This window comes from Rhinolophus sinicus, chromosome 1 (assembly GCF_057876585.1).
Source record: "Rhinolophus sinicus isolate RSI-liver-muscle chromosome 1, RSI-T2T, whole genome shotgun sequence".
NCBI lineage: Eukaryota > Metazoa > Chordata > Mammalia > Chiroptera > Rhinolophidae > Rhinolophus > Rhinolophus sinicus.
The window spans coordinates 197,756,352-197,778,191 of NC_142501.1; the positions used below are offsets into that span (position 1 = coordinate 197,756,352).

General features: G+C 36.0%; 1 protein-coding gene across 14 annotated transcripts in view; it reads right to left on the reverse strand.

Annotated features, from left to right (window-relative positions):
• Positions 1 to 21,840, reverse strand: part of RBPJ (recombination signal binding protein for immunoglobulin kappa J region) — a 201,358-nt gene that overhangs the window by 28,502 nt on the left and 151,016 nt on the right. For 9 of the 14 annotated variants that reach the window (XM_074322037.2, XM_074322024.2, XM_019743886.3 and 6 more), the window contains one exon: positions 14,220 to 14,258. The exons of 2 other annotated variants lie outside the window; for them this stretch is intronic. In XM_074322037.2, the coding sequence (XP_074178138.1) occupies positions 14,220 to 14,258 (39 nt within the window). Of the gene's footprint in view, positions 1 to 11,576; positions 11,775 to 14,219; positions 14,259 to 20,802; positions 20,856 to 21,840 lie in introns of those variants that run through there. 3 more of the 14 variants (XM_088792600.1, XM_088792594.1, XM_019743893.3) reach the window with 2 other exon arrangements.

The window sequence follows — 21,840 nt, forward strand, 5'->3', positions numbered from 1 at the left end:
CACAAAAGGGGATACCTACACAATAGTAAATTATTAAATGTAGGGAACTCTAGACGTAGAGCAGTTAGAGAAAGCACTTAGAGAAACTGAGTGGCCTGGGACAAATTGTTTAACTGTATCCAGCCTGAGTTTCATGTATGATAATAACAGGTATCAATGCTGACATAACAGAGTGGTTGTGGGGATTCAATGAGATAATCTAGATGACAGCCTTTATGTTTACTGACTGAAAACCTGTTAGCTGCAAGGCAGGGCAAGGAACACGGGATCCCACAGATTGAGAATGAATCCATATCTCTTTTTTTTTAATTAAAGTTTATTGGGCTGACAATTGTTAGTAGAGTTACATAGATTTCAGGTGTACAATTCTGTATTACATCATCTATAAATCCCATTGTGTGTTCACCACCCAGAGTCTGTTCTCCTTCCATCACCATATATTTCATCCCCTTTACCCTCATCTAACAACCCCCTCCCCCCATATCTCTTAAAAGTCCAGTGAAGACATTTGGAAAACAAATGGTAATGAAATACATGATCCAAATATAGAGGTGTAAACAGACGTCCACTTCCTGGCATACAACTTGAAAGTTGCGATATATTTGAAAAGAAAAATGTTCAACAGCAAGTGTATTTCCTCACATTAAATTCTACCTGCATTTATAGTCTCTATTATATCATTTAGCAATTACTTCCTGTTTGTCAGATTTCATGTCTTTTTTCCTTGTCTTCCCAGGCTACAAAATCTTTAAGACACACTACTAGACACTGAAGAGAACCAAAATCTTACCGCCCTGAAACTGGTTTTGGAGGTATTGATTAGCTGTTTCTTAAGAAACAAGCTACAAAAGGAACCTTTGACCCTCCCCCCTTTCCTGCCCAAGAGATTCAGACAGAGAAGCCTGCGACAGGAAGGAAGGAAATCTTAGAATGCTGCCCTGCCTAATTTGCATTAAGTGTGGTAAATAAGAGGACATCCCCGTGCCCCCCAGTTTCTGGGCTGCCCAGCAAGAATTTGCCTGCCATGTATGTTCCTCTCTTCCTCAAGTACCTGTAAACAGCCCATTCTCACTTCTGAAATCTGATGCCCATCCTCCCCTTTCTCCTTTGTCCCCAAATACCTTATATACCCAATGTTGCCTCACTGCCTTGGGAATTTTCATGCATATATGAACTCCCCAGGTGCATGTATTAAAATTTTGATTCTTCACCTATTAATCTGTCTCTGTTAATTAGCCCAGCTAGAAGAACTTAGAAGGTGGGAGGAAAAGCATTATTATTTTTAGACCCCACAACACATTTTAGAAGAGAGGTTAAATAACTTTCCCAAGATGGTACTGAAGACCCAGAATTCAAACTTAGGCAGTCTGGCTCTTAAGTACAAAATTATACTATCAGATATTTTGCAGTGGTTATGAGCACAGCTTTGGTATGAAGCAGACAGGTCTAAACCTTAACTCTTGTCACTTACTAAGCCTGAGGTTTCTCAACCTATAAAAAAACAGTAAGTAGTATCTCATACAGTGAAAAAAATATTTTTAAGTTAAGTTACTCCCACAAACTAAAAATACCAGGTGTCAGTAAACGATTATTTTCTTAGAAAGGGTATAGGAGGAGAAGGAAGGAGACTTCCACTGAAGTTTGAATGCAAACTTGAAAAGCACTTGGAGGTAAAGGACTCCTGAGGCCTGCGTTTTGCAAGCACATCAAGTTAAGCTGGACATTTATCCACCTTCCCATTAAAGATTTACTGAGAGTCTATTACATCTCAGACACTGGTTATCGTGCTAGTTGCCAATATTGGAAGTAACTGTCCACAAATTATGATCATGACAAATGCTTTCAGATCTCAAGGTGTATATGATGAATGCAAGATGAGAGCTCCAGTTTTCCTGTCTTTCCCTTTATATTTATAATACAAACTCCTGAAAAAATCAAATACAACCTTAAAGTAATCATTAATAATAGCTGTCTTGTAATAGTAATATGCCAAATAGCTTCTTTCAACAGAAAGAAAAAAAACTTTGCTTAATAGTGAACAATTATGCTTTTTGCCAATTAAAAGGTGATAATTTATTTCTGCAATTTAAGGAGCTCATAAAAAAAAAAAAAGCCAGTACTCCAAAGAAACACACTTAAACAGTAAAGCCCTTGGACTAATAGCCCATGTGCTTTTCATCCAAATAGAATAGGGTTTCATCAATAGAACAGGGTTTCAATTTCACCACTGTTGGCATCCTGGGCAAAATAATTCTTTGTTGTGAAGGGACTGTCCTGTGAACCTAGCTTTTGGCATCTACTATAATAGTTGCTATCCTTTAAAATTTATTACTGCTTTTGGATACTCCATATTGACGTTATCTGCGTATTTAGCCAAGCGATTTTTGATCAATAATAAACATATGTTGGGATCTCTTGAACTTGTATGTATGTGTACTCCTTTGACATGACATTGCTATCAATGTATATAGTTTAATCTTAACCGCCTTTACTTTCTCTAATTAACACATTGTTTCAATTGCCTTTGTCTTTTGCCATTGCATATTGCCACATAAATTGATTAGCTATTGCTAAACAAATCAATTAGCCCCTCGCTAGCATGTGCGCCTCTCTCTTTTACCCCGCTCGCTCGTCATTATTGCACTATAGGGTATTTAACAGTATCTCTACCCTTTAGAAAGCCAGCAGTACCCTTCCTGAGTTGACAACCAAAAATGTTTCCAGATATTACCAAACATCACAGGGTAGAGAAGATCACCTGAGTTGAAAACTACTGGATTAGTGAAAACCAAAAATATTCCAACAAACAAGATGCCAAAATCATCCAATGTCTAAAGAAAGAACGAGGGAAATTTTATTACTGGAAAATATAATGCAGGTGCTGCAAGAATTTTACCAGAATTACTGTGTATTACTAAATTGTTAAAACATAATAACAAAGTTAAAATTCATAATTTGTTGGAAGATGCTATTTAACAAGTTTTTAATTCTTTGTTAATTTCATTTAACGAATCCTTATAAAATATTCATTCTGAATAAAAACCATTTAAAAATTATTTCAAGAACACCACGAAGTAACTAGTTTTAAAAGAAGTAACATGGAAGTGTAACCATTTAGAAAAGCAAAAAATTTTACTCATCAATATTTTTACTGACATAAACTCATGGCATATGCCATTCTAGTTTGACATGTTTAAATGGTCTATCATTATCTCTGTCAATTTTTTGGCTGTGTTTCCTTCATAAATTTCAAACTTTAATTCTGCAAACAAAATTCACAAAAACAATGTCCTTTTAGTGCCAACCCACATTCTGCAAACAGACCCCTTACTTCCTCACCACACTCATATATAATATACCTCTGTGACTGTTCCAAGGGGAGAATAAGTGATTTAAACCAGACCTCTGTCTGTGTATGTGTGTGTGGGGGGGGGAGGGGGAGTTGGAGGTGACCATAGCAGCCCCAACTACTCTAGGAGAGAAAGGGGCCTGTGGCCCCCAAAGGGATAGAAGGCCCAGCTAGTCATCCTTACCAACAGGCTGAGTCCCTATACTTCTTAATCTGGATTTTTGTCACTCGTGAAATCCAAGTAACAAAAGTTCCAACATAAATTGTCTTCTAGTAAATAAACTTATTTTTGTTTTATCAAGCGTTTCCATAGTAAACGTACACCCCCCCCCCCACGTGCAAACATTTTAGAGAGCTGCAGAGTATACAGTTTAAGAAACACTACTATAAGCCAGAGGTCAGCACACCATGCCAGCAGCCAGGTTTTCTACTCCTTAGAAGCTAAGAAGGCCTTTTACTTTTTAAAAGGGTTGTGAAAAAGAAGTCTATGCAATGGAGACAGTAGGTGGACCTCAAAGCCTAAAATACGTACTACTTGGGTCCTTACAGAAAACATTTGCTGAGCCCTGCATAGGCAATAAAAATGAAAAGATTTTAAAAGCAAAGTTGCAAAACGGAATGAATAATATTCTAATTTTTTAATCAATTAAATATACCACTGGTTGACATTTAATAAAGTTTTTTTTTTTTTTTTTTTTTTTTTTAAAGCCTCTTTCTCCAAATTGGACTTGGGGACCATTGAAAGTCCAAAAGGTTCAACGGGATTCCTCACTTCTACTTCAGAATGCTGACTACATACCAACACCCCCCTCCAAAAAAAACCCTCATGGAGCTGCCCCATTTCTGTCAGATTCCAGCAGTTAAAAGTCTTTCACACCATCTCAGACAACACTTTTCAAAGTGAGTGCCACAACAGTTCCGATTTGCCAACAGAAGACTGGCCTACTCAAGGAAGTTTTAGAGAAACTGGAGCAAATAAACTGAAACCAATTCTTTCACTACTGCAGGACTACTTAGTCATTTTAAATCTTCCAGAGGGGGATACCTGTATGCAGCATTTTCCCAACTACTAGATGAGACCAAGATCTCTGTTTTTCTTCCAAAGGAGGCTGTTTCCCCAAGTGCCAAGTTTGAAAATGATCATCTAGCGATAGTACCAACCAAGTTCCTCACGATACTAATGAAACGTTAAGGCCGCTGCACTAGGTTTCTCTATCTATTGGTGACTCAGGCCAAACAACAGTGCAGCTCATGTTCCTATGGGAATACTGGCAAATTTCATTTCATTCCCTCTTTATAACAGAAGTAAAAATAATATCCCATAATTCTATGAAAGTAAATGTGCAGGTAAACTGCTTCAAATCCTGTCACATAGCTATGAGACAAATCCTTTCAAGTTCTGATAAACGCTCCATGGTTTTTATTCCCCCTCCCAAACAGACACAGGCTATTACATTGTAAGGATTGGGTCACCATCACTTCTGTGTTCTATTTTAAAAGCTTATTTTGGAAATAAGCCATTTTACTACTTCCTTAAAGCTGTATATAGAGAATAGTGTACAGAGAAAAATTTGAGACTTGAGGATTTTGAGAACATATAACAGTAGGGGATACTGACATTCAAAGGTAGGTCATCACCTTAAAACTTGGCTCCTTGAATCCCAGGGACCACCCAGACCCTTCCTCCTCCACTCCATTTTCTTCCCCTAAGTTGCCTGACAAACATGACTGGCCTGAGAAAAGTTGAGTATCAGTTGCAACTACTTTTATATAAATCATTCACCATTTATGAACTAATTAGCTGACTAATAACGATATAGAGCAAATCTACATTAATAGTAATGTTACTATTAACGTAGATTAACTTTATGGTTTTATTTTACTATAAACCTAAATTCACTTCATGTCTACTCAGCGTACAGTGTTTCCTTCTCAGGGTTGTCTTGTGATAAAGTAGAAGGAGAACCTATGACTAGGTAAAAACACCAATATTGTAACCTGTGATATAAAATAGCCTCTCGACTACTAGAAAAGGGCCAAAATAGACATTAATCTGACCTAAGTCAAAATTGCAAAAAACAGATGGTTCTGTTGTTACAAACTGATAAATCATAAATAGGCATAGTAAGCAGCGTCCTTAGCTATAATCCAGGGTGGATAAGAATAAACTGTTTTAAGAGTTTCTCATTAGGCACTGGTAAAATACGCCAAAACTGCATGCTCTGGAAGAAAAGCAATTCCAAAAGAAAAAAAGGGGGGCTTACTCAAAGACAATGGAATCCCAAAATTAATATGTAAATATTTATAAAATAAATATAACCCATGTTGACAGGGACAACAGATATGAAGGCTATTTCTTAACTATCATTTTACGGTACATGTTATTACTTACTCTGCGGCAATCTCCAAAACAAGCCAAGAAAGAGTTTCAGAAACTGAGTTTTCCCATAGTCTGACCAGGGCAGAGATGGAGGTACAATGAGACCAGAGAGGGGTGGCAGTGAGACCAACAGGGTATAGGGCTTCAAAAACGTGTTAGTCCAAGTGATAGAAAAAAGATTTTTTAAGCAGAGAAAACAACATCAAAGAGTTCCAACAATTACAGCAAACCTTACAAAAATCTCAGTACTAAACAAATTCAAGCAAAAGCATGAGTTAGCGGATACTAAAGTGGAGCGTTGCGAAGGGGAAGGAGGTTAAGACTACATACATGCCTTTGAAGGTTGTTTACAACACAAGAGTCTTCAAGATTCCAGTTGTAACCTTTTGGTTATTGACACAAGGGGGCAAAGTCAGTACATGAGGTATTCAGCTGAATAACATCTATGTTTTTGTAAAGCATGAATTCCAGTCCTGCTGCAGTCACAACTTCAGAGCTCAGACCTACTCTGACATAGGGACAGGCACACTCACTGGGATCCCCTCAGCATTCTAGAAACTGCCGAACTGCACTGCAACTATATTTTCATTGATCACACCAGGCTCTAAATTACTAAATAAGAAGCCTCCACAATTAAGAAAAACAAAACAAAAACTGTGTCCATAAATTAGTATAAGATCTAGTTATTCTGTTGTGTTTTTTAATCCAGTCAGCTATACCTGTGAGCCACATTAAAGGGTCTATTGCAAGAAAGTGGGATTCCCTGAAGAGACAACCCTCCATTCCTACCACAGATATTTCTGAAAGTAGGCAGTCTGTTTTTTAACAAAGTGAATCCATAGTAATGCTGAATAATACATAGTGTTAACTATTCTTAATTAAAAATTTAAACTGTGTAGATAGAATTGTGCTTAGAACACTATCTAAAAGTTCACCTCTAAATAACAAGATGCTTTTTTAATATTGGTTAATTTGGAAGATGGGGGTAAAAACAGAATGGTTTAAAAGATTTCTTTTTAAAGGGAAAAGAAACCATTTCTGAATCAAATTCTCCAACCACCCTCCCCACACCCCAATGAAAACAGAAATAAAATCCTTTTAAAAATATTTCTGATTAAGTAAAAGACACTAAAATTTTCCTAACAGGGAAAAAACCCTTTAAAGGAGAAATGAAAAAAAAAAAACATGGTTAAAAAGAACCAGATGGAACCTAAATGTGCTATATACTATCACAAGGAAAAACTTCCTGATTTTTAACTTTGGGATTAAAATCAATTTTTTATCAGAGAATTGGTCATTGCTTTTACATTACATTCCAATTTTGTTTTATACAAACTGTTTTGCTAAGTTTGCTTTATTCTAACGTTGATAATAAAGAATAAATATCTGTAAGTTTGCCCTCCTTAAAAGAGATTTAAAAAGAAATAAAGCTTACCTGAATTCTCCCCTATAAGATACACTAATTCCTGTTAAGGTATTTTTAAAGGATAAAAGCTACTAAAATTTTTAACATATTTACTGAGATTTAACTGAAAAACAATGAAATGCACTTATTTTCAAGTGCACACTTTGGGAAGGTTTGGCATTTGTATACATCATCATCACAATCCAGATAAAGGTAGTCATCATTCTCAAATTTCTCTTCTGCCTCTTTATAACCACCCCCTTGCCTCTCCCCACCCCCAGGAAACCACTGATCTGGCTTTGGCATTATTGACCAGTTTGCATTTTCTAAAATTTTATATAAATAGAATCATACAGTATGTATTCTTTTTTCCTGACCTTTGAAGAATATTGAGCATAATTACCAGATTCACCTGTGTTGTATCAATAGTTTATTTCCTTTTATTGCTGAATAGAAATCCATTGTAGAATACACCACAAATGGTTGATCCACTCACCTGTTGGTGGGTATTTGGGGTAGTTGTTTGGCCACTGCAACTAACACTGCCACTACCATCTGTGTTCAGGTCTCTGTTATTGTACAGGCATGTTTTCATTGTTCTTGATAAAATATGTAAGAATGAAATAAATGGCTGGGCCATATGGTATGGGTATTTAATTTTTTAAGAAAGGGCCAAATTATTTTCCAAAGTTATTGTACTATTTTTTCATACCCACTACCCAGTGTGGCGAGTGCAGTGGTATCTCACTGTGGTCTTAATTTATATTTCTCTAATGGTTATTTTCCATATGTATTTATGGTTTGGAGAAGTATCTGTTCAAATCATTTTTCCATTTAAAAACTCCTGTTTGAGAATTCTTTTCATAACCTGGATGTCAATGTTTTATTCCTAATTTTGATGAAGTAAATCAATTTTTTTCTTTCATAGATATGCTTTTGGTGTTATATCTAAGAAATTTTGCCTAACCCAAGGTCACAAAGATTTTCTCCTATGTTTTCTAATAAAACCTATATAAAGTTTTACATTCAGGTGTATTTTGAGCTAATTTTGTATATGGTTCTAGGTAGGTACGGATCGTAGTTATTTTGTGTATGTGTATCCAAGTAGTAGGAGCATATCGATATGCAATTGTTCGAGAATCACTAGCTAAAAACCCTTTATCTAACTAACCTGCCTTTGCACCTTGATTAAAAACCATACATCTCAAGGATTATTTCTGGCCACTACTCTGCTTCAAAGATCTACTTGGTTATATCTTTACACCAATACTATTTTTTATTTTGTAGCTTTATATTAAGTTTTGAAATCAGGTACTGTAACTTCTTGCTGCTCTTTTTCAAAGTTGTTTTGGCTATTCTAGGTATTTTGCATTTCCATTTAAATTTTTAGAAACAGCTTGTCAATGGCTACCAAAAAAGCCTGCTGGGATTTTGATTCAAATTATGTTGAATCCATAGATGACTTTGGGAAGAAGTTACCTTTAAATAATATCAAGTCTTCTGCCTGAAGAACATTTATTCAGAACTTCAAGTTGTTTGCAGCAATGTTTGGTAGTTTTTAATGTATAATTCATCTATGTTGGATTTTTTCCTAAGAATGACATATTTTTGATGCTATTGGAAATGATATTGTTTTTTCAATTTCAATTTCCCACTGTTCATGACTAATATAAAAAATACAATTCATTTTTGTACAATTTGTATGTGGAGCATGTATGTCCCACAACCTTGCTAAACTCACTTATTAGTTCTAGTAGCTTTTTTTTGAAGAGTCCATAAAATTTTCTATATACATGACCACAATGCCTACACATTAAAAGAGTTTTACTTCTTTCTTTCCAATTTGGATGCCTTTCATTTCTTTTTCTGGCCTTATTGTATCTATTCAGAACCTCTAGCACAATGCTAAATGGAAGCAGTGAGAGCGGACACCCTTGCGTTGTTCCTGATCTTAAGGGCAAACACTGTTTTTCACAATTTAGTATGGTGTAAAATGTAGTTTTTCATAGGTACACATTGTCAAAATAAGTTAATTCCCATTATTCCTAGTTGGATGTGAATCTTCATCAAGAATGAATGTCACAAGCTTTTTCTAAATCCCTTAAGACAGACCATATAATTTTCCTTTTTCGTTAATATATTGAATCACATTGACTGATTTCCATTTCTGAGATAAATCTCATTAGGTCATAATATATTATCCCTTCCACATATTGTTGGATTCATTTTGAAAATTTGTTAAGACTTTTTACACCTATGTTCGTAAGGTATATTGGTCTATGGTTTTATTTTCTTGTAATGTCTTTGTCTGCTTTTAGCAACATGGCAATGCTGTCCTCAAGAATGAATTGGGAAGTATGTCCTGTTCTCCAATTTTCTGGAAGAATTCTGTGTAGAACTGGCATGGTATAGTTCTTAAATGTCTGGCAGAATTCCAGTGAAATCATCTGTAGTTTTCATTTGTGGGAAGATATATACTTATAAATTCAATTTCTTTAGCTATAGAGCTGTTCAAGTTATCGGTTTCTTCTTGAGTAAGCTTGGGTAGTTTGCTAGTTTCAAGGAATTTGTACCTTTCTTCAAAAGTTACTGAATTTATTGGCAGAAAGTTATTTATAATAGTCGCTTGTTATTCTTTACTATCTGAAGAATCTGTAGTGATATCACCTTTCTCATTTTTAATAGTAGTAATTTGTACAGAATCAGATTTCCATCTGGTATAACTGTCCTCTGTGAAGGAGTTCTTTAACATCTCTTGTAGCTTAGTGCTTATTTGTGAATCTTTTTTCAGTTTTTTTATGTCTAAAAAGGTCTTAGTTTTGCCTCTGCTGGATACAGAATTCTAGGTTGCTATATTTACCCCCTTGGGTACTTGAAAGATTTTGCTCCACAATGTTCTACCGAGACAAGGTTCCAGATGAAAAAACCTCCTGTCATCCTTCTTTGTTCCTCTGTATATATCTTTGTTCCTTTGCTCCTCTGTATATATCTTTTTTTCCTCTGTTGCTTTTAACATTTTCTCTTTATCACTGACTTTAAGCAATTTGATTATGATGTGCGTCAGTGTAGTATTTGTACTTGGGTCTCACTGAGTTTCTTGGAATGGTGATTGTAGTTTTCATCAAATTTAGAAAAAATTCTAGCCATTATTTCTTCACATATTCTTTTAGTTATACCCTCCCCTTCAATGACTCCAATTACATGTATGTTAGTCCATGAATAAAAAAAACCACAGCTCACTAAGCATTTTTTTCCTCCAGATTTTTTCTGTGTGATTCATTTTGGATAGTTTCTATTGCTGTCTTCAAGTTCACTAATCTTTTCACCAGCAGTACCTATCTGCAATTAATCCCATCAGGTATGTATTTTGATCTTACGTACTGAGGTTTCATCTCTGGAAATCTGATTTGGATCTTCCCTTTTTAATCTTCCATGTCTTATATTTAACTTGTTCAATCTTTCTCTAGCTCAGGGATGTACCATTAAAGCCTATAGGTCAAAGCCAACTCACCACCTGTTTTAGAAATAACAATGTTTTCCAGTATATAGACACATCCATTGGTTTACATATTGTTTATGGCTGGTTTTATGCTACAACAGAGTTGAATAGTTATAACAGACTGTATTGTATGGATCACAAAAAACAAAACTATTTATTTACCATCTGACCCTTCAAAGAAAAATTCTGTGAACTCCTGATCTTATCATCTTGAACATATAGAAGACAAATATAAGCGTTTTAATGTCTTTGTCTGTCATCTGTGTCATTTTCTAGGTTGGTTTTAATGGACTGATTTTTCTCCTCATATGGATTCATATTTTCCTGCTTTTTTTTATGACTGGCATATTTTGATTAAATATTAGGGACACAATGAATTTTACTTTTGAGTGCTGGATGTCTATTCCTGTAAATATTCTTGAACTTTGTTCTGGTACACAGTTATTTGGAAAGAGTTTGATCCTTTCAATCTTACTTTTGAGTTGTTAGGTGAAACCAGACAGCATATAGCCTAGGCTTAATTTTGCATCACTACTGAAGCAAAGCCCTTCTGCCTACTCTAGTTGCTGCACTGTGAATAAGAGTTTTCCACACTGGCTACTGGGAACAGGCACAAATCATAGTACTGAGTGAGTTTTAGGAATTCTTTCCTCTTAATTCTTTAGGTTGGTCCCCCAATCCCACCCCCGAACTTGGGTAATTCCCTCACATACATGTGCTGATCCATACTCAGCTGAAGACTAGAGGGAACCCTCTGCGATCTCTGGAGCTCTGCGCAGCATTTTCCTTCGTTCTCTGCCCTGGAAACTCGAGCCACCTTGGCCTCTGTAGCTCTATCTCCTCAGCTCAAGGTGCTTACTGGGCTTCACCTGGATTCCCCCTCCCTACATCATGTCCTGGAAACTCTCTCCAGGCACTAAGCTGGAGCAATCATAGGGCTCACCTCATTTGTCTCCTGTCTCTCAAGGATCACTGTCCTTTCATGCCTGCCGTCCAATATCTTGAAAACCGCTGTTTCATCTATTTTGTCCAGGTTTTTAGTTGTTTCAGGCCGGAGAGTAATTCCAGTCCCTGTTATTCCATCTTGGCCAGAGGCGGAAGTCCTAAAAGCTACTAAAATTTTCCAAACAGGGATAACTGCCTAAAGGGTAAATGGAAAATCATGATCAAGTAGATGGGACCTAACTATATTATTGTATATATTTAAGGAAAGAAACTTTTCTTTATGATATTATTGTATTGATTGCTATTTTTACAGAGGTATCCATTAAAGTAACTAATGTGTTCATTAAAATATATTTTATTGTTTAGGTGTCACTCCAACCTATTGCTGCTGGTAATAAAATAAAAATATTTTAAATTTTAAATTTCAAAATGTCTATACACATGAATTAAGCAATTCCGCTTAGAATGCCTTCATGATATATAAAAGTTAATTGAAATCATATTTACATGGACCTGTGAGACAAGTTTTATTTTCCCAGCCCATTCAATCTGCAATATTTATGCAATGCCTTTTGAAAAAGGTGGTTTTTTGTTAATATTGAAGTAATTTCAGACTTATAGAAAAGTTGCCCAAGTAGTACAAAGAATTCTTAGTCCCCTCTCCTCCAGACTGCCCAAATATTAACATTTTACCGTATTTGTATACTAGGCTTTTAAACCATTTAAGAGTACACTATAGACATAAAGCACCTTCACCAAAAATACTTCAGTGTTAATTTTCTAAATCAAAGACAGTCTCTTTTACAACCACAATACAATTATCACGGATACAATATTTGTAGCTATAGATTTTATTCACATGTTGCCACAGTCCCACTAATGCCCTTTATTGGGGGGGGGAGGGGAACTATTGAGAAACTACTGCCCTTGGGCCAAATCAGGATAGTCACCAGTTTTTCTAAACTAAGTTGAGCTGGAACAGAAATGCCACTCATTTACATGGCTGACTTGGAGATATACGAATGGAGTTGAAAAGTCACAAAAGACTTAGTGTGCCTCAAAAAGCCTAATACGTTTATTATCTGGCCCGTTACAGAAAACATTTGCCAACTCCAGCTTTACAGCAAAAGAAAAATTTTTTCCTGGCCCAGGATTTGGGTGAATTTAGTTGCCGTGTCTTGTTCTGCTTTAATCTGGTAATCCTGTCTTTGTTTTTCATGATCTTGAAAATTCTGAAGAATATATGCCATTTATTTTATAGAATGCCCCTCCTTTTTATCTTTCTGATGTTTCCTTATGCTTACATTTAGCTTAACGTATTTTGGCAAGAACATCACAAAAGTGATACTGTGTTCTTCTCAGGATGCAGAGTATTTATTTGTAATATTTATTTGTCCATTACTGGTGGTGTTAATTTAGATCACTTAATTAAGGTGGTGTCTGCCATGTTTCTGCCCTGTCATATTACTATTTGGTGCTTTATAATACATACTTTGTGAGGACATGCTTAGAGATTACGTAAATATTATGTTTCTCATCAGATTTTAAACCAATAGCTTTAGCATTCATTGATACTTTCTGAGGGAAACAATTATCATTGTAGTCGTTACCAAATTGTGATTTCCTAGTTCCACCACTCCTTCTACATGTATTAGGTGGATTTCTTCTGTAAGGAAAAGCTATCTTCTCTTCTCCATTTATTGAATCATTTTAAAACACAGTATAGACTTCTAAACTGTCACTTGCTTATATGGGTTTTAATCTATTACTATCATTATTTATTTTGATGATCAAAGTGCCCATGATTTGGCCAAAGGGAGCTTCTTCAAGCTGGCTCTCTTTGAGTCCTTCTGGCATGTCCCCATCATTCTTTGAGTGCCACAGCTTTTTTAATAATAACAATAATGTGAAAATAACCCAAATGACCATCAATGTAAAATAGTAAATAAAAGCAGTGTAAAGATAATGCAGAGAACTAAGTAGAAGTTAAGAGGCATTAAAAGGCACAGAACAATGGACAGGTATGATGTCAGACTTTAAAAAGAAAAAAGACAGGAATATGTTTTACATGCATACAATTTTCTTGACAGATATTAACAATGCAGGATTGCATTAACTCTAGGACTGAAACCGCAACTGGGTATCTTTTTATTTTACAACCACTGACTTAGAACTTTTAAAAATCATTTTCAAGACTAATACTTTTAAATTTAACATTTGTAATTAAAATACTCATAGACATTAAAAATGGGTAAAATCTTGTGTTTCCTATAAAATTCTTTCCTGAAAGCATTTAAGTATCTTTCAAGTCCCACTTGTAGTCAACAAACTGTGACTGGCTAAATGCAACTAGATATAGGAAGTTATCTTCACACTGCAGCCCTGGTTATGTTAACTATATACTGCCCAAGACTAATTACTCGGAGGTTTCATTCTCGCCTTTGAACTCTATCTTCTTATCCTGTGATTTTTAGGGGTGCAGGGGGAGATGTGGGATAGGGAAGATGGTAATAAGTTTATAATTTAGATACCAATATTTGATTAACTTCTTTTCAAGAGCTCCTAATATAGTTTCTAAAATGACAGCATCTTATACTTTTAAGAAATGTTTGGGTGAAAGGCTGACTAATATAATGCTTACCTAGTTAGTCGTTTAGGTGGAGGCCGCTCACCAAATTTTCTGGGGAAAAAAAAAAGGTAAGAAATTAAATAGGCTGTATGACATACTCCACAATAAGCTTTTTAGGAACCACAAAATCTCCTTTAAAACTTATACTTCAACCCTACTGAAGACCAGAGTAAAGAGAAATCCTCTAGTAAATATCTATACCCAGAAATAACAAAATATATACTTTAAAATGGTTCGTAAACAAAAACACACCCTAAGTAGGCCTTACTTCATCCTCCATCATGACAACACTCAGTGTCACACATCGCTTCTGGTACGGCAATTTCTGTCACATAAAAACATCACGGTGTGTCCTCATCTACCTATTCACTGGATCTGGCACTGTGCGACTTCTGGCTCTTCCCAAAAGTCAAAATGACCATGAAAGGTAAACATTTTGAATTGATTCAGGACATGGAGGCAGTCACGACAGCCCAGATAGACACTCACAAAAGAGAACTTCCAGAACTGCTTCAGAAAGTGGCAAGAATGATGGGATCAGTGTGTCTGAAGCGAGGGGGAGTATTTTGAGGGGGGTTAATAGCAATGTGTCTTTTACTATAATACATTTTTAAAAATTTAAATATTCACTGTATGTTGTGATCACACCTTATACATTATTACTATATATCCTGTAAAAATATACATTATTACTATATATCCTGTAAAAATATACAATATGAAAAACAAAATAAATGGTCCTACGAAGCTGTTTAGTAATTTGCTAACAAAAAAATACAAGAGGCCAATTAGAAAGGGCTATATACAACATTCTGTCTTGTCTCCAGATTCATTTATTCACCTAGTAGGGACCAAGTATAGGCATTTGGTATTCATGGGTGAATAAAAAAGAACCAAATCCAGGCCATAATGGAACTTATATGCTATTAGGACAAATGGAACTATGAGATATGCTCAAGATGTTCATCTATATGATTTATAAAAGCCAAAAAATTACAAACATCTTAAATATTGTACCTATTGAACGAATGAAGAGGTTAGTATTTGCCCAATAGAAAATATATTTTTAAAGTAAATATATAATTTATCTTTACTTTAAAAAGCTTACTCATTCCTTCATCCATAGCAGAAAATAGCCTAAGTCACACAACTCTGAGCAAGACATGTCAGCCTTTGTCGTACTTCAAATACTAGCTCTGGACCTGCTCTTACCTTAAGAAACACAGCAACACTGCTTAACACTTTACAGGTATAACCAATGGTCCTTTGCTACTGTAACAAAGATGATCGAGGAATGATGTATCCTCCTGGACTCTCACATTTAAGTAACATGCTTCTTTTAGAACAAATATCTAATGGGATAGATCTCAAAGACATGCCATGTTTGCAGCTGGCCCCACCAGGGAGAAAGCATACTTCCCCCTTATTATGTATACTGGATAGAACATTTGGAAAGCAGTTTCCTTTATTTTTATAGTCCCTTTATGCTACCTTTTCTTTTTCAATTAAAAACAAGAACAACAAACATAACTTTATAACAGACTACCAGCAGTTTGTGTAAAGAAGCAGGAAGAGTGGAAAGCTATAAATGTGGGGTGACGCAGGTCAGCATCTCCCGCTATTCTCAGCATCTGGCTTTTCAGCTATCTCCAATATTACTGCCAGGTTACGGGGGGCCTTTCCAAAAATCCATACCTGGGGAGGGATTTTCCCACGTTAAATCACAATAAGCCTCATTATCCAGATGGCACAACTGAGTTGTGAGAAGTGATAGAAAACCATTAACATGGCATATGAAGATCTTACATGAAAATTGTGTCTTAAAATCTATGGCCTCCAAAAAAGGAGGCAATCAGACGATGGGCAAACTACTCCATTTTCATGTATCGAGAAACTGAATGTGACAAACTGACATCAAATGCCTCCTGATATGATGTGAACATAGTCAATGATATTGTAATAACTACGTATGGTGTGTCAGATGATACTAGACTTATCGGGGTGATCACTTCATAAGTTGTACGTCTAATCACTATGTTGTACACATGAAACTAATATAATATTGTATGTCAACTTTAATTGAAAAATAAAATTACTTTAAAAAACCTCACCTGAAATTAATAAAAAATAAATTAAAAGAAAAACAAAACAAATGCTTGTCTCCCCAATAAGTTTTAATTAAAACAAAACAAAACACCCAAATGCCTCCTATTATCATGAATTTAGAGCACAATATCACTTCTGTGATACTGCTGCCAAAAAACGAAGAACACGAATCTAAATATAAGGAAACATAAACCTAAACTGTGGAATATTTAATAAAATAACTGAACTATACTTTTAAAAGCATTATGGTTATGAAACACAAACAAAAAATACCGAGAAACTGGCCCAGGTTAAAAGAGACTGAATACACACGATAACTGAATACAACATACTATCCAGAATTTACTTCTGCTATAAACATTTAGACACATGACAAAATCTGAATAAAATCAGCAGATTGGAAAACATGATTATATCAATTTTCATTTTCTGGTTTAGTAACTGTACAGGGGTTACATAAGAGAATGTCTTATTTTTAGAAACACTAGCTTTAGTATTTAGAGCATGACGTCTACTTCTTACCTTCAAGGGTTCAGGTAAAATGAGTGAATGAGTCAGTGAGGAGAGAGAGAGAGAGAGAGAGAGAGAGAGAGAGAGAGAGAGAGAGAGAGACAGAGACAGAGACAGAGACATACAACGGGATGAAAAAAATGTGAAATGTTAATACTTGCGGTATATGGGTGAACTTTGTAATATTCTTGCATTTTTTCTATAAATTGGAATTATATCAGAAGAAAAAATTCACATTTAGAGAAGCACTAATCTCTCCTGATCAAGTTGCTGGACTGACTTTGTTTGCCACGGAACCTGGTGGTGACAAACCTATTAATGGGAGGTGACATATATGAGACTATGGCCAGCTTCCTGGCATAGCTTTTACATATGTTCTTATGAAAACTATTTAAGAATCGCTTGCTGTAGGTTTAAAGTTTGATAATACCCAGTGATGGTGTAGAGTGGAGAAACAGGAATTCTCATGTACTGCTGGGAGTTTAAATTTGTGCATTCTTTTTGGAAAACATTTTGGCAATGTCGATTATAACTCAAGATGTGCATTCTTTTGAATTCCCAACCATTTCAATTCTGGAAATTTCTTATATAGGTAGACAATTTGGGACTGTGCAAAAATGTGCATACAGCAAAATGCAATAAAGAAATCATCTGTATTAAGAAAACAATTTTCTGAAAACATTTATCCATGAAGGTATGTGTGCTCCGATGTTCATTGCAGCTTTATTTATGGCAGCCAAGACATGGAAACAACCAAAGTGTCCTTCAAAAGATGATGGATAAAGAAGTTGTGGTATATATACACAATGGAATACTATTTTGCCATAAGAAAAGATGAAACAGTACCATCTGTGACAACATGGATGGATCTTGAGATTATTATGCTAAGTGAAATGTCAGACAGAAAAAGTCGAGAACCATATTTCACTGATATGTGGTATATAAAACTGGAAACAAAGGAACAAGACAAATGAAGAAACAAAAACTCATAGACACAGACAATAGTTTAGTAGTTATCACAGGATGGACTTTATTCCTATTGTCTTCAAATTCTATTTTAACATCAAAATTTTAGAAGGTAGTGATTTGCAGTCCTCGGCTGCACCAAGCCAGGATGTATGCACTTCAAATTAAGTTAAATATTAAGTCAATGAGGATGTAAGTCCTGACAAAATTGGCCTCTTCCTTCTCCATCCAAATTGCAGATTCCCACAATCTTCCCTCCTACTCAGTAGACAAAAGATCAGGATGGACTATGGTCCTTTGGCAAATCACCTACCGTAAGAATATGCTTTTTTTAAAAAAAAATCACTAATAAAGCAGTGTCATGGAAAAATACTGAATTTGTACTAGAATTAGAACGCTCCTATTGTTAAATTAAAAATTGGCTTCCTTTGCCTATCTCTCCTAAAACTGAGATGAATAAGGAGAGAATGATATAATTAATTGTTTTACTAGATTCTGGTTCCCGTTTCCCTTCATTAACCGTTTAACACACATCTAAGTGCCTACTGTGTGTCAGGCCCTGTACTAGACACTTGGGACACATGGCAAGTAAGAAACACGGTCCCTATGCATACTGAATACAGTGCAATAGAAGCTACTAAAGGGCTGGCCACTGGGCTACATACTGTGCATGGTTATCTCACATATCAATTTTATAAGGTGGGTACCATCTTTCTCATTACACAGACGAGGAAATCAGCTTCGAAAGCACCTTGCCCAAGTTCCCATAAAGGTAAATTTGGTTCAAATGCGACTAGAGTGTGATGTTCGTGACTTTCCATACACTCTGCATTGAGAAAGAACTGAAGTTCAATTCTGGATACTAACATGTTAAGACAATGCCCAGGGTATAAATTTTTATGACAGAATTGTAAAGTGCACTAATTGATCCTAAAACTCACTATGATACAGTGTAGATTTGGTTTGCTTCAGTGAGAGGTCAACAAAAAAACCTGAAAAGGAACCTTCTTTCATAACCTGACTCTCAATGCTTGACTCCTGACTAAATTTTTTAAGGGTAATTTTTTCTTTGCTTAGTACAAAGTGAGAAAAATGTTTTCTAAAACTACACATACATAAAACTCAGGAAATCTAAAGACATCTTCTGTGGGAGCCACACGTTGGCTACTGCGTACATATAAATATAGACACGTGTGTGTGTGTGTGTGCCCATATACATAAGTCATAAATTTGACAATTACTCTTGGATCTTTCCCTGCACAAGGATAATACGTTACAATTGCAATGGGAACTATGAAAGTCTGGTGACTTTTGTGTTTCCACTATCGATCATTTTCTACAAAGTACATTTTTTTCTGAGTTGAAAAGGATGAAGAATCTACACACACATGCTCAGTTTAATGAAGAGGTTTTGCATTCTTCTTTTTTCTGCTGGTAGAAATTACAGACATACTACCAGCTTAACCTCCATCAAACCATGTTTGCCCAATCTCTTAAACAGCCAAACCGCTAACACACAGCTTGGCGCTCTCAGGTATTTGAATTCAGCAGTGCATCTGCCTTTTATTTTCCTTTTAAATAATGCAGGCCAGAACATCTACGGATGGGACAGCCCAAGTAAGGTCAAATGCATAAAGGAAAGGCTCTGATTCAGGTTTTGTAAGTAAGGAGTTAATAAGCTGTTTCAAAGAAGCCTGTCCCTAAGAGAAAAAAATTTAAAATGACCATTATTACTTTAAAACATGCAAAATAGGACACTGAATTACAAGGGAGAATATTCAATAGATAAAAATAATAAAATGATCAAAATTCATGTTCGGAATGGGGAAAAGAGCTTTCCAGAATGTTTCTAATAACACCATTGCATGAACAAGGAAACGCCTTTCTGCTTGAGTGTTAATACCCAAAACAATATTATTTCTTTTGAATTGTAGTTTAGCTTTCTGTTATCACGTCATATTATAATAATCAAACCTCCTTTTGTGGTAAAGCCAAAAACCACTCTGAAGAAGTGGTCTTAACCACAATGCAAAGCTTAAAGAATGCTTTCTGCCAAAGTGTATCTGAGCCACTAACCTGTCAAGCTGCTTCATGCACTGCCAGGGCACAAAAAGCAGGCCCAGCAGCTGGCATCTGCTCACTCAAGCCCCACAGGAGGCCATGAGGCTCTGAAAGAGGAATACACAACACAGGGCACAGGGGTTGACGGAACAAAATTTGACAGCAAACTGCTTTGCTTTGGGTGGTACTACTATCAGGCGGCCTCATACTTCCACCACCATCTGAGGCAGCTCTGCTCAGCCAGCACAGGTAAAGGAAATTGAGAATCACCATGAAGTGATAAACAGGAGGTCATCAATAACTTACGGTGGTGAAACACTAGTACAGGAGCAAAAGGTTTGGGAGTTTGAGGGGAGCCGTGAGGAAAACAAGAGGAAAGGCTCTAATAGGTGTAGACTTAACTGTCACTTTGGGTCATTCATGCATGTACTTGCTATTTTGCTGTGCTATGAATTTAAATTATGCAAACTTCAAAGCTGCTGTCTTGCAGTTAGTTTACTAGTTAACTGTTCAGTCAACTACCCTACATCAAACTGTTTAACTAGAAAATAGGATAGTTTTTCTTTCAAGATGAGTTCTGTGGTGGCACCTTAATTTCCTCATGTTCCCCTTTCACCAACCTCTACACGTGCATGTTCCTTTAAGACACGTGGCCTCTCTTCTCTACAGTATCACTGATGTCCCTTCATTCTTGCCTTCCATCACAAGCAATTCATTGACAAAGGCCGTCATCAACTGTATTTCCAAATTATCTCCCATATTTCCAATCCCTGATTCCATAAAGTTAGGAGCTTTCATTACTACATATATCTACAGCTTCCTAAACTGGCCTCATATACAGGCATAACTCATTTTATTGCACTTGATTCACTTTACTGGGCTCCACAGATGTTGCATTTAAAAAAAAAAATTGAAGGCAAGACCCTCCACCAGCAAAAAGATTACAACTCACTTTATTGAGGTGGTTAGTCTGGAACTGAACCTGCAATATCTCCCAGGTGTGCCCTGTAGCAAATGACAAGGAGAAAATCCTGAGATATCCTACATTAAATTACAGCAGGCCAAAGGGTGGAAGGAAGAGAACAAAGGGTTAAGCAGTTAACAACTGCAGTGCAAAACCAACAAAAGACTGCTCACACTCCTTTGTGTCTGTTGGAATTGTTGAATTAACTTAGGCTATTTTCTGAGATTATCTAAAATGCGACAACAGCCAGTTCCTATTTACACAGGAGCTTTTCAGAGCAGGAGCTTTGCAGATGGGACTGCACCTGTCCTAGTCCCACTTCACCTTCTCCCATCGCGTCTGTCTACAGCGAGTGTAATTCTTTCAGAGCAGCTCACATCTTTCTCCCCTCTAGTGCAGGAATAAAAGGCCTTGCAAAACTCCAGGATGAGGGATGTGTCTTTTCTAACCTAGCCATGCTGCTGGTGGTTTAGACTCCATGTCCCAAGCCGGGTCTTATTGCTAGCAATGGCCTACTAAAACCCTTTCGTTTAATAAACAGACTTTCAGCCTTAGAAGTTCAAATTTTTGTTTAATACAGAATAGACAAGCAGATTGCAACAAACAATATATTCCTTGTGTATGCGCTCATTTAATTCTCATTAACAATCACTAAAGGGTAGGCATCATTTCAAACTTAGAAGGAAAAACTGAAGCTCAGAATGTTATAAGGCAGCATTTCCCCGACTTCTGATTACACGACGACGATACTAAAGTTGAAGATAACAAGACCCACATATAAATATATAAGGAAGCAATTCTCTTGTCCTTAAGCGACTTACTGTCTTTGCCTTCCCAAAATAATTACTTTTATTTTTTCCTAATTCACTAATAAATTGTCAATACGCTTTTTCCATTAAAACAAACTACCTATCATATGAAAACATATTTAATGTCTCAGAAAAATCACTTCTTAACCTGTACACTATTTCTCATCCAACCAAAACTGTTCAATCCCAAGGATAAAATGCTGTAGTAATATAACTA